The sequence below is a fragment of the Laccaria bicolor genome, genomic scaffold, assembly GCF_000143565.1.
Source record: "Laccaria bicolor S238N-H82 LACBIscaffold_74 genomic scaffold, whole genome shotgun sequence".
NCBI lineage: Eukaryota > Fungi > Basidiomycota > Agaricomycetes > Agaricales > Hydnangiaceae > Laccaria > Laccaria bicolor.
The window spans coordinates 70241-83923 of record NW_001889945.1 but is presented as its reverse complement, the minus strand read 5'-3'; the positions used below and the strand labels follow the sequence as shown (position 1 = coordinate 83923).

The following is a 13683-nucleotide window of genomic DNA, read 5'->3' as shown; positions in this document are numbered from 1 at the left end:
GTTCCGTTATGTTTTGACCTTTGCCTGGATTTGCTTTAAAGTTCAACCGCACCTGCTCATGTCAGTAAGCTTTATGCGCAAAAAATGCTCCACTTCGTACTCACGCGCTCGAACGAAGGACAAGGAGATGTCAAGAGCGTTCGGTCGAACGGAACGTGGGTCACACCTGGGTCACAATTTTTTGAAGGAAGCCATGACGTCGGTCTCATAAGTTGTAACGAGAGCTAACCTATCCTTGCAATGTCCTTCGTGCCCAGTGAGGACGCGAACCAGTGTGAACCCGTTGTTCCGAGTGACATGCGACTGGGGAACTTGAACGTTTGAACATCTGAGGGTGAGTTCGCGCTTTCTCTTCTCTTCTTCTGGGATCTGAACCTGTTTCCACTCTAGCTTCCTGCGTCGGCGGACCATCGAAGTCGACAACTGTATCAGTTGTCCTTCCTTCCCCTTAATTTGCTCTCGCAGAGAACTCGCCCTATAACGCCGATTATTCTTCAGTCACTCTCCCGACGTGAACCATGCTCTTCCCTCCCCCTGAGTAATGGGCTTTTCGCAGAGGACTCGCCCTATAACGCCGATTACGTTATACTCAGGTGTGCAAGAGGGTCGCCATCTTGTGGCCCACGCAACTGGATTCATTGCAGTTGCCATCCAGGCCGCTCAACCTTCAACCCTACGACCCACGGAAGTGCCATCGCATCTCCCAGACTCGTCAATGCCATGTCGCCCTAGATCTTTGACCTTCAGTACGCAAAAGTTTTAACGACCATCTTTAGCCGCCGCCTTTCCTACGTGTGCCAAGTAAACAACCAGGTTCTGAAACTTCCCCTTCTATCGTCATCGTGCCCTCTTTCTCGTTGTGGTCCGTTCGTGAAACCGAGAAGACACGGCGTATTTCAATGGAACGTCGCGATGGAAGGGGAGGAAGTGGGTTCTTCGACTAGGATGTGTGCGGATCGTTCTATAAGTACGCTTCTCTTCTCCCCTCCCTTTTTTACAAAAGACTTTGCTGACACCGGCATACAGACCTACAAAGTCCACCCCGTTCTCATTTGCTCATGTCCTCTTCGACTCTATTCCACAAGACAGGCAAGGGCTAGCGCTCACCGCTTTCTCCGACCTTCTTTTCCCCTTCTCCTACTCGTGGCCAGCTCTGGGCTGCTGCACAAGATTCGTAATAGCTCGAAAGAAAGCCCTTGGTGGTTGACTCCGAGCGCATGGCCGAGCGGAGTATAGGCCAGTGCAGAATCCCGCCGTATGTGCTTACCCCGTTACCTCGTTCTTACTTGGATGGAGGATAGCAGAGAGAGAAACGGTTTCGGGATATTGGGTGTGGCGATCAAGAGCGATGATTGTCCTTGTTGGTGGCGCTCTTTTTGCAGAGCCGCCACGCCCTGTGTCGTCCTTTCGACCGGGGTAAGCATTCGCTTCCCTCGTTGTTCGATCTTTCAGTATTCAACGTTCAATTTCCATCCCCTGTAGCCGCTACCTCCACCTCCGTTGGTGATCGATGGAGGATTCGACTAGCCGCTTACCCTTTCGGTTTGTGCGTGGAATTAAGAACGGCCGTTGACAAAACCTTGTGCTGTGGAGTTCCTATCTGCATGGTAAGTCTCTCGAATTAGTTCCTCGAAGATACGAACAACACCACCCCTTTGACAGAATGACTACCCTTATCAACGATCACGAAGAGCCTCCGGCTTGTTGAAACGACTTTTGACTGCAACTATCATCGTGATACTGGTGCCTTTCCTTTCAACTGGGCCATTCACGCTCGCAACGTGACTCTTCACCCTCCTGTGGTCCGTCTTCTTGGTTCTCCCTTTCTGTCCTTACTCATCCATCTTGTCACGGTGTCTGCTCTCAGCCGGTCACAATTTACTCTCTCTCCGTTTGTAGGGTATGGAAGTTTCCAACTTGGGTTAGCGTTTATTCGGGAGGTCGTAAAACAACTTACTGTGCAGAATCTACGCAGAAAGACCCATGGGCCATCTGTAGCATGCCGTATCGTGTACAACTCCCGCGCTACATACAAAACATGAAATTCTGTTTCCGCGACAGAGGTTATATGAAACTTGTAGGAGTAGGAAGTAATAGCAGATCAGTCAAACGTCTTGGCTTTGCCGACGTTGAAGCTTCAGAGTCGCGTGTCAAATCAGAGACTGGGGCTTGCAGCCAAAAAAACCACTACACCATCGAATACCGCTACCAAGATGTACCAGACTTTACGCCCCTTCTCCTTCCCGTGGAGCAAAAGCAGAGCATACATACGCACCCCAAGCAAACCTGTGGACAATTGTTGTGAGCACTAACCCGACGCATGCGAAGCATCCAAGCATGACCGACCTATGCGCAATAGCCACGCCCCCCCACCCTCCATGGAAGTCGGCGTCCGCGCGAGAAGAGACGAATGCCCTCCGATGAGTATGGTGTTTTTCACCCTAGGGCCTTGCCCTTGGTAGTTCGTTATTGGCCGGAGAAACTATTGAAAAAGAAGGCAGGTGTCAGTACTCGTCGTCGTCGGCCACGCGTGATCCACACTTACAAAAGCCAATGAAGCGGTGGGTACATCCGTATGCGTGACGTTGCGGCAGCCCGTGGCGACGACGAGCTGCGGATGGATACACACGATGGAGAATCTATGCGGTGTGAACGCCGAGTTCAGAGGTAATGATTGCTGGTATCACAGTGGGGCCATTGAGTGGCATACCGTGTATGCCACGACACACAAAGCGTCGGGATGAGGTAACCGAAAAGCTCTGAACACTGCGCGAGCATTTGGAGGGGCGAATGATTGAAAGCCACATAGCTGGGCGCAATCGATGAGACGATCGATGTGAGGGGTCTGCCTGCGACCACTGGCAAAGATTCGATGTTCGACCAATGAGCTTGGTATGGAGGCGAGTTCGTTAACAGGATTAGACAATGGCGAAATTTCCTTCGTGAATCGATACACGAGGGAATGTTGCGGTCATGGTGGAGGAAAGACGGTACAAGCATCGAAGTTGGGCTTGCATTGGGGTTATGAAACCAGAACCTGAGTAACGAACGGGGGAGTTAGCGAACGAAATATCGAATATATGCGAGGTGAAAAGGCATCCAGAGGTCGAGGGAGGGATAAGGGTAGGAATGAATAAGGGCGCCGACTTACCAAAGGAGAAATGACCATTATCCCTACTTTCCAGCTCTCCGACTGAGGCTTGCGCTTATGACCAGGTGGACGGCAGTACTTAACCTAGTATGCTATCTTGGAGCTTATCGAAAGAGCATTACCGTCGTCGAGGTGGGCATCGTTAGAAACGCCACGTCTGCAATGGAAAGGCCGTTCAGGGCAGGCGTTGTCGACTTGTAGGAAAGAAATGCTGACGACCAATTCGAGCTAACCAAGTCTCCTCCGTGTTATGCAAAGTGGCTTCAAGCGGGTTACCGGGTGGTAGTCTAAAGATGGAATTGAAGTTAAAAAAGTCGATTGCAATCCTGTTGATAGCATAAACATCCAGTAAACGTTCCAATGTCAGAGTTTTAATTAGCGTACCCAAGTCGTACCAGTAGAGATGTGTGGTTTGCGGTCTTGTACGCATGGCGCTCGTAAACGGAATTGACAGGACCGGAACTGTCACAGAATTGTCAGCATATTAGCCTAACGTGGGCAGACGGAAGAAGAGGGGTATGGTTGCGGCACAGAAGGGGAAAACGAGCTAAGGTAGAAAGGGGAGTAAATCTAACGGAAGGAGGATCTCACTCAGAGCCGATGCACTCGAACATCTTCAGCGCATGCTTTCAATCTCAACAGCTGCCCGCTCTCTGTGGATCGGTACAAGTTGACGAAGGCGGTTATCGGGTTTCATTTTGATCACAGCGGGAGGTCGGGTCTCCAGGCGATGTCGGCAGTAGCTGAACCTAGAGAGGAAACATTGGACGACTCGTCATGAAACTCCATTCGACGAGGGGGGTTCGCGGCGAGTTGAATCCATGGGTACTTCGCGACGGGAAGCTGGCCGAACAAACACAACATCGACTTGACAACAACAATTTTGCAAGTAGGAGGGCCCATAGGTGGGTCGCAAGGTAATGAAAGAAAAGTAGTCGTCTTTCGCACAGCCACACGCAAAACAAGCACGACCGTGACCACGCATCTTCCTTTCGTTCGTCCCTTGGAGTTTCAATTTCCCTCAGTCTTGAGAGGTGTTCGTCGTTTTGCTTCTCTGACACACTTCTCAGTTGACCGCCATCCTTGTGGCCTGACTTGACACCGAACCACTGTGGGAGGCAAGTGGGAGGGACCTCAATCAGGAACGTCAGCTGACGGTGTGAAACGGTCCGTTACCCATTTTGAAGATTGACGCCGCACAGCATCGATTCTCTCTTCTGAACCATCATGTCTGATCCTAGTAACCCCCGCGAAAATCGTTTGAAACGCAAGCTCGAAGAATTGCCCGGCACGATCGCTGACCACCCACGCAATAAACGCTATGGTAGTTTGAGGTTAGAGGTCATGATCTCGCGCTACTAGATAAATATTAACGTGAATCTGTCAGCCCCAGCTTTGCCCCGCCTATGTTGATAACTCCATCTTCAACCATCAGTGCAGCGGACGTAGCCATGGCAGGCAGCAGTAAGATACATTTTAATCTTCGTGCGTCGAAGTGAGCATTGATTGCTCATCAAATCAAATTTCCAGGTGATCAGGTTGATGTCTCCGGGGGTGGAGGGCTCGAGCGCTCGCAACAAGTTTTACCTATCTCCAGTGGGTGGACCTGCATTACATAACCCCAAACCTCTATCATTCATTATTGGTAACACTGATATAGATATCGTGAGCTCTTACCTGCCTACCACTCCATCAATCACCCCTGTTCCCGAAATGACTGTTGCCTGTGAGATACCCCTCAATCTCTTTGCTGTAAAGTTCATACTAACCTTCATTAATTCTTATCTCACAGTTGATCAGATTGAAGGTCCTGTGCAAGGATCTGTTGATTCCTTGCAACACCCTTCTCCTATCTTGACAGGTTCATGCTTGCTCCAAATCTCTATATTCTATTTCTGATAACACTGTTTAGATTTGCCAGGTTCTGACCTGCCTATCTCTCTATCTATTCCTTCTGCTTTGAATGCAGAACTGATGCCTGCTAGTCAGTACTCTTATAAATATAGTTCAGGCTTGCTCAAATTAGACAGACCATGCAGAGTCCTCAACAAACCTTCAAGCTGACATTATAAACAATATTTCTGCTCAAAATGTGAACACAGGTCCTAACTATGGTTTGTTGCATTTGGACCATCAGATGTTATTGCCTTCACTTATATTTTAATAGGTACCATCAATCAAGGTAAGTAGTAAGAAAAACTTCATGTTCATCTTAATGTTGTTTGTGATTGGTAGGTGTGGACCCAAATATTCAAATCACACTTGAGACAATTAGAGATGACCAACTGGGTATTATTGCAGGTTCTTGTTGTAAATGTGTAGTTGACTTCATTTTTCTGTTACAGTGGAGAAGATTTATAAGTGGCTTGCTCCACACAAGGAGTCCATTAACTACAATGCTGCACTTGCAATTCTGGAGAGTCAGCCAGACACCTGTCAATGGTTTCTCAAGGGGAATACATTTCATGGGTGGCTCAAACAGCCTGGCTTCCTCTGGATCAAAGGAAAATGTAAGTTTTTTGCCAAAATTGGTAAATTTATACATTATTGACAGTCTATCCAGCTGGCTCTGGGAAAACCATCTTAAGGTTGATTATTTCACTGTTTTTATGAAATTAAATTAAATTTTCTCTTCACAGCTCAGCAATAATTCACAAAATTCTTGAGAGATTCAATTCTGCTACTGCATATTTCTTTTTTGATGGAAGAGACTCACAGGAGGATTTCCAGCTGCATGATAAACTACTGCGATCACTCATCTGGCAATTCTCTCTGAAGTGTGAGGGTAGACTGCCTAAAGTCTTAGTGAATCTGTATGCTGGCTGTGGCAATGGCCATAAAGAGCCAACTCTGGGTGATCTGCAGAATACTCTTCACATAATTCTTGATGGCTTTAGCTCAACATTCATCATTCTGGATGCTCTTGATGAATGTACTGAAAGAGAAAAGCTTCTTAACTGGATTCAGACATTTATTCTGGAGCAAAATAAAAATCTTGGGCTTCACTTGATAGTTACTAGCCGCCCAGAACAGGAGATTGAGGACAAGCTCAAGTTTTCTCATTATCTTGACTTGGTTAAGGAATCTGAGAATCATGATCTTGTAGCCTATCTTGACTATCAGCTTCAGAATGACTCTGACTTGAAAAAATGGAATTTTGACACTCAAGAGCAAATAAAGCTCAAGTTAATGGAACAAGCAGATGGAATGTATGTTTATTATCAACATCTAAATGACAGGATGATTATTAAATACAATTTTAGGTTTCGTTGGGTTGCATTACAGTTAAATGAGCTAAAAAAGTGCTGGACCAAGGCTGATCTCAAGAAGCAGCTAGGTGATCTACCCCAGGGTTTAGATAAAACCTATGACAGAATCTTGCTGGGAATCAATGAAAAAGCTCATTCCTATGCTAAAACTTTTCTACAGTGGCTGTCATTTGCTGTTCGTCCACTGACACTAAAAGAATTGGCTGCAACTGCTTCTATTGACCTTTCTGCTGAGAATGGACCAGAGTACAAATCTGATAATGAACTTCGAGATGTGGAGGATGTCTTGAAAATATGTTCTAGTTTTATTGAGAAATCAGAAGGTGTGTTTAGAAGAATAACAGATTGAAATGGGCACTGACTATTAGATAGGCTTCATCAAGCTTTCCCACTTTTCTGTCAAGGAATATCTAATATCCCAGTATATTCAAAGCCATCATGTGAAGCAAGTCAGATACTTCAGTTTCAGTGAGGAGCTATCACACTCTGTCATATCTCAAATCTGTCTGGCCTATCTTCTGCAATTCAACACATCTGAGCCACTTGATAAAAATCTGGATGTATCTTCCCCTCTTGCAAAATATGCTGCAGAACACTGGATCATACATGCACATTCTGGTTGCAATAGTCAATCTCAGTCATCTTCAATATTTGCATTGATGATGAAGCTTCTGACGGATGAAAATTATGCTTTTGTGAACTGGGTTAGAATTCATAATATTGATAGGCACTTTGGGATGAAGAGGGATGAGATTGCTAAACCACTATATTATGCATCACTAGCTGGACTAACTGGAGCATCATATGTTTTGTTGGAAATGAGGGCAGATGTAGATGCACAGGGAGGGCACTATGGAAATGCACTCCAGGCAGCATCATATGGAGGCCATGAAGCAATTGCAAAGCTGCTCATAGACAAGGAAACAGATGTAAATGCACAGGGAGGGCACTATGGAAATGCACTCCAGGCAGCATCATATGGAGGCCATGAGGCAATTGCAAAGCTGCTCATAGACAAGGGAGCAGATGTAAATTCACAGGGAGGAAGGTATGGAAATGCACTCCAGGCAGCATCATATGGAGGCCATGAGACAATTACAAAGCTACTTGTAGAGAATGGTGCAGATGTAAAAACTTGTCAGATGCACCCAGAGTATTAGAAAACAGGCTATCATTTATGACATGGAATAGTGAACATTTCATAGAGAATCTGGATGATAATGAAAAGATATTTTCGAGGCTTGATAATTTTAACAAGGGTCAAGGTACTAGCATTCTTGATATATTTTGTGGAAACAAATATTGGCATGAAGTTTTGTGACTTGAGTAAAGTTTTGGAATGGTATGACATTTTGATATCTGATATTGATTGAAGCTTGGAGAATAGTAATGTTTTAGTAGATTGTTTTGAAACAGCATTCAACCAGTTATTTGATAGTGAGTGAAAAGTTCTAACAAAGAAACCAATCATTAGTACCATCATATCATTGGGAGCACAAGGGGCAAACAGGATTCATCGCCTGGTAAAGAGGTAATCAAAAGCAGATAATTATGTTAAATACATTAGTGTTTAAAATGTTCAAATGAAAAAGATTCATCATTATTTCAACTTTGCAGCCCCAAGAAGATGATGTCAATTATGTAAAATATTTATTGGTGGTTTGTTAGTGCAGGAATGATCAAGAAGCAAAAGAATTTTTTTCCAGGAAAGGAAGATAAAGAAAAACCCTGTCTTACCTTGGCAACAATGATGAGGCAACTATTTAATGTCATTAAAAGATCATTCTGGCCTGAGGGAACAGGGACAAAGAATTAAAATTATCTCTCAGGGTTCCTTTGTCCAAGAGGGTAAAATTTGATTTCCTTTCTTGCTTTTTACAGTGCCAAGAAAGACCTTTCAATGACATTAAAAAGACTACACTACTATGAAATAGTTCAATACAAGGTGTTCTAGAGTGATAACACCTCAGAACAGGGTGTTGGAGTTCACACCAACCAAGGGTATTATTCCAATATGGATTAAACAATATTAATTCAAAGAGAAACACGTGAGCATATAACTCAACGTGTACATACCTGACAGGAGAAGTCAGCTAGCCATGTCCTTGAGAAGCATGATCAAAGAATGCATCATTGAACCAGGAGAGTCTGGCTTCAAGTAATATTCCAAAGCTTTCTCCCCACCAGAAATTATCAATGATTTTCCATATGGACCAAAGTTCTATGCAGTATCTATTCTTAGAAAGAAAATCACTAAGCAGACCATTCACCTTGGATGAACTGGCCATGTAGACCACTTACAGCAATTCCCATGTATGCATCACTACTGGTGTGTTGTATTGCCATGAGAAGAAAACACTACAAAATTTTAAAAAAAAGTCAGCTCAGTTGTGTGTAGCACAACTGAGCCACTTCAAATCTTTACTAAAAACCTTTAATTGGTCCAACCTCTTGGACCAAGCACAAACATGTAATCAAAAATAGAACACATAGAAATAGTATAAAAGGAGGACGTGCACAGGCTGAAACATAAGGAATTATCCCCATGTTGACCAGCTGTTGCACTCCCAGTAGCATCTGAGGTAGTCGATAAGTTTGTAATCAATTAAAGGACTATTTTTTGCAGACATAAGTAAAGTGTGCCCAGAACCAGCATGTTCAGTGGGGATCACTAGCTTTTGTAAGGTTGTCTTGTCAGTCAGTAAGAGAGCTCTCTACTACTTCCAAGGAATCCAAGTGAGTGTGCTTTAAGACTAGTTTGGATTGAGTGAGAGTCATAATTAAAGCTCAAGGGAGTTACAAAAGCACAGTTCTTTGTCATTTCAATGTATAAAGTTAGAAATCAACTCCAGAACACAGAGATAGTCCCAGTAAAAGCCATTTCCCTTTGAAAGCTATTTAAGTTTTGAATTCAATACTTGTGCCCACATGTTAAAACAATATCATTTGTTACCAATGGTCTTGTGTGTGTATGTCAATGGTTATTTGGATGTAACCTAAGGACCATGTTACATGACGATAATATGTAGGCCCAGGCTTCCATGGGTATGAGCTACCTAATTATGTAACTGTCCTGTTGTCATGCACTGCTTTTGTGACTTTCCGTTTGTAACACTAATCAGGGCTTTCAGGGGGGTCTGTGGCCCCTTACAATTGTAGGACTCTCAATCTGCTTCATCACCTATCACTGCATCTAGCTCTGATGCCACCCCTAGGTCAGGGTATTGCCAGCAGACATTCTTATGGGGGGACCCCCCGAATCCTGTCAGACTACACAACTGGCCCTAGTTCTTTCCTCAAACAGCAGCATTACACCACCTCAGATTTTTGTTCAGATCTCGATTGACAGATGTGTGGAGTGATCCAACCCTTCGGCTACTTGGTGTTGTTGATCGGCAAGGAGACTGGTTTACCAGCCTTGACTCAGTGACATGCACTTCATTTGTCAGCCTCACAGCCCATCCCAAACCTTCCAAACTAGCTTCTTTGGCAATATCCTTTTTTTCCAGAACAAGGGGAGTGATGTCACTGTGACTTCATTGTGCCCTTACTAGACTAGGACAACACTGAATGCATGCCACCTTAACTTGGACCAAATTATTGTAAGAAATTTTTAAAGAAATTTCAAATAACTTCACAGTGACAATTCTAAAAAATTGTAAAATTATTGTAACTATTCTGTGACAACCACTAGTATTATATAAAGAAAAATCACAATAATTTTACAATTTTTAAGACATTGTTACTGTAAAATTGTTTGGAATTTTTGTACAATTTCTTGACAATAATTTGGTTCAAGTTAATGTGGCTTGCATCCAGTGTTGCAAGTGTTACAAAATATACAAGACAGTTACCGATCTTCTACTTTAAGTTCGAACAAAACAAGTGTGGTAATTTGGTTTACCATACCAACCCAAACTCAAAGTACTGAGCATGTGCCAGTGGTGATAAGTGTTAGACTTTAGTGTGTATGTGTATGTTGTTTAGGTGTTCACACATCTACTTTCCACACTCCGCGTGTCACAGTCTTCTCAGCATCAGAAAAAATGAGTATTTCAGACTACGAGAAAAAGACTTCAAAACCCGATGTGATGTGTGACATGAAGACCCAGTTGTAATCATGCAGTATAAGTAAAGCAAGTCAGAGAAAGTAGTGCATGGTACCAGTATGTTTAACCTCCAAATCCGAGGGGAACAGCCTGAATCTTTTTTTTTGTTTGAATCTTGAAGTGTGTATTGCCAACTTAACCTTGAGATCATGCACATATCATTGGTCAATAGACAACATATACCAAAAAAGCATTCAAGCCAAAAAAAACTGGGGTTGCATAAAAAAACAAGTGTCAGTACTGTCATGTCATTGGGAGGGTATAAGTAAAGCAAGTCAAAGGTACGTAGCGTATCAGTCATTCCAGATCCATATTCATTAGTCTCTCCCCTTGCCGCCTTCCTTCCTTCCATCATCCCACCTTATGTTCGTCCATCCATCCCGCTTCAAAAAAAAAGAAACCGTTCCAACAGGCCAACCCTACGTCCTCCCCCCCTTCTCCCCATCAAAAAACGCAACCAACTGCCCAATCGGAACCTTCCCCACCGGTTTCGGCATCGGCATCTTCACCTGTAATCCCTCTTGACTTTGCTGGTGCCTCCTTAACAACAAGGGGTCCACGAACTTGGTACCCCCTCCTCCAAGACCACCGCTTATCATTCCGTCTCCCGTCCCAATGGAGCTGGTACCGGAGGAAAGTCGCTCAGAAGACCGGGACCTCAACTTCGGCTTTAGCGGCGCGGTGGTCCCCATGGTAGGAGTCTGAGTCTGTGGAGGGAGGAGGCTGGCGTACCCATACGCACTCTGTGCCCTGATCCGACGAGTGGACGGCGACGGTGAGGTCGTGGCTGTGGACTTGTAATCGCCACCTCCAGGTCCACCAGGAGATATCGAGTTTGACGCGGTGGAAGACAGACTCCCATTCGCAATCTTGAGCTTGATCCCAGAGGACTTGCCGATGATTTCTTCACCTTCTCCGAACTCGCCTGCTCCTTCGTCTTCCTTTTTCTTGTCATCTTCATCGTCCCCTACGGGAGAAACGGAAAAAGACCCCCCAATCACACGGGAGTACGACCGTGGTGTGCCTACCCTTTTCAATAAAAGAGCAGTAGCAGGTGGATCCGTGTGGGTATTAGTAATATTCGCATTGGTATTGGCGGCTGTATTGGCGGCGGTGGCATAAAACAAAGAAGCGGCGTTTGAAGAAAATTCATCCTCATCAGGCGCAGTTATCGGTCCTCCAAGCGCAACGGTGTACCGTTTCCTCGGCGTGGGGCTTACACTCGTTTGTCTTTTCCCAGCAGCCGATTTCGGCGGTGGCAATCCTTGTTGTGCTCCTCGTCCTTTGGCCGGTGCGGGTGTTGGGCTGGCCGTGCGTGCGGCAGAAGCAGAGGCAGGAGCGAACTTGGGTTGAGCAGGCGGGGATGGCGGCCTACCCGTACCGGAAAGAGAGGTGGTAGAATATGAAGCACCCGGTAGTGTAACCAGTCCTGAGGATGAATGGAGGGGTAAACCCGAAATGGCCGTGGACAAAGGCCTCATGGCAGAACTAATTGACGATGGTGGAGAGTTACCAGGGGAGAACGTATCTGGCGGAGAAGAATAATCCCCCGCAGGGTACGGTAACCTCGTGCCCGATTCTCTCCTCTTCGAAGTCATAGGCGGACTTGTAGATTCTCTGGCAGTGGTACTTGATGACCTGGGATGGTGGATGGGCGTGCTGGGTGCTGACGGTGATCCTGTCAAGTGCGTTGCAATTGAAGAAGTCGGATGTGAGTGCGTGACGATGGACGAAGTGGTTTGTGGTGCTACCGATACAGCGGCGGACTGTGCTTTAGGTCCTGCAGAAAGATTATTGGGGGCCGTTGCAATTTTCGCCATCTCCCGGCCTAGTTCGCCTAATCGGCCTTGAAGCTCGACCACCTCGTCTCGGAGGTCGTGGATTTCATCTTTCACGTTGTCCGTTGAACCCGGGTGTCTCAGCGACTCGGACTCGGATTCCTTGTCCTTCTCTTTCTCCTTCTCTTTGTCCGCTTCCTTATCGACTAACCACCTCAACATCATTCATCCGATCTTCCAGAGCCCTAACGTGGCCCACGGTCCATTTCTCGAGCTTCTCAAAGCGTTTGGCTATCATGAGGAGTGTACCTGGTACGTCTAGCGTCCCTTGGGATGTGAACTGCGTGTACAAAGGTGGCGCCTCGTGAGAAGGGGAGGAAGACAACGTATCCGTTGTACGCATGGGAGAAGGCGTCAGGTTGGGTGGCATATTCGAGAGACTCGGACGAGAAGGGGTAGGCGAAGACGGGGAGGAAGAAGGCACGGGGACGCGTCGGACGGGTGTGGTTGGGATGGTGAGGTTCACGAAAGCTGGATCGCTGAACTTGCCTTGGGCGTTTGCAGGCCACTCTTTCTCCTTGCCTTTGGCGTTCTTCTTGTTATCCTTCTCCCTCGCCTTCGCCTCCAATATAATTTGCTGAGCAGGCGTCGGAGGGTCTTTCGTAGGCATAAGCCTACTCTTCGCAGTAGACCACCAACTAGTAGCGCCACCCGACTCTTTCTGAGAATTAGACGGAGACGGTGGATTAGGCATAGTCTGAGACCTGGAGGGCGGTGGAGGGAGCGACTTTGTGCTCTCCATCATAGACAGCACACGGTCTTCAACGAGTCTCCTCTGCTGAGCCTCCCGTGTGAGTATAGCTTCCGCTTCTCTGCGACTACGGTCGCGTTCCCTCTCCACTTCAGCTTCTAGCTCTGCGTCGCTTAGCATAGGTGATCGTGGTGCTATGCCCCCCACGAATGTGCCAATCCTTTGAACGAAGCTGGCTGCGAGATGGGAGACGGATGATGAAGGTGATGGGGAACGTTGCTGCCATATCCCTTGGTCGTCCTCCCGGTCGTCGTTGTCGTCTGATCCATCGTCGGATATGGCGTCTGGATCGATGCCTGTTGAACTGTCTGGAAAGAACGCGTTTCATGGTGGCGAGGGTGGTGATGGTGACCTCCCTCTCGGAGGCTAATAGAAGGATATTGATCAGTGGGATAGTCGCGATCTGATGTTCTCCAAGACATACAATAGAAAGGGAATCAGCAGGCGAAGTCATCCTTCGTTGCTGTCGTCCATTCAAGCTCTGGCACGGCACTAGTATGTGTTGGGTTGTCTGAAAGGTTCCGTTGTATTGACGTTTGCCAGGGCATACATTGCTTCAAAGTCA

At 46.1% G+C, this 13683-nt stretch overlaps 3 protein-coding genes across 3 annotated transcripts in view; 1 reads left to right on the top strand and 2 right to left on the bottom strand.

The window, feature by feature from the left end:
• LACBIDRAFT_335013 (uncharacterized protein) overlaps positions 1-732 on the top strand; it is a gene marked incomplete at both ends in the record, with an annotated part of 1055 nt that extends 323 nt beyond the window's left edge. The window contains 3 exons of the mRNA XM_001889873.1: positions 42-64; positions 391-593; positions 645-732. Of these exons, the coding sequence (XP_001889908.1) occupies positions 42-64; positions 391-593; positions 645-732 (314 nt within the window). The remainder of the gene's footprint in view (positions 1-41; positions 65-390; positions 594-644) is intronic.
• A 1221-nt stretch (positions 733-1953) lies between these two features.
• LACBIDRAFT_335012 (uncharacterized protein) lies at positions 1954-3765 on the bottom strand (the record flags this gene model as incomplete). The annotated part of the gene is made up of 9 exons (XM_001889860.1): positions 1954-1956; positions 2276-2286; positions 2314-2482; positions 2546-2611; positions 2711-2938; positions 3152-3235; positions 3274-3379; positions 3536-3613; positions 3743-3765. The coding sequence occupies 9 exons, from the start codon at positions 3763-3765 to the stop codon at positions 1954-1956; spliced, it is 768 nt and encodes a 255-aa protein (XP_001889895.1).
• Positions 3766-11171: 7406 nt separating this feature from the next.
• The window catches only part of LACBIDRAFT_335010 (uncharacterized protein), a gene marked incomplete at both ends in the record, with an annotated part of 6019 nt that continues 3507 nt past the window's right edge, over positions 11172-13683 (bottom strand). The window contains 3 exons of the mRNA XM_001889859.1: positions 11172-11236; positions 11272-12505; positions 12567-13426. Of these exons, the coding sequence (XP_001889894.1) occupies positions 11172-11236; positions 11272-12505; positions 12567-13426 (2159 nt within the window). The remainder of the gene's footprint in view (positions 11237-11271; positions 12506-12566; positions 13427-13683) is intronic.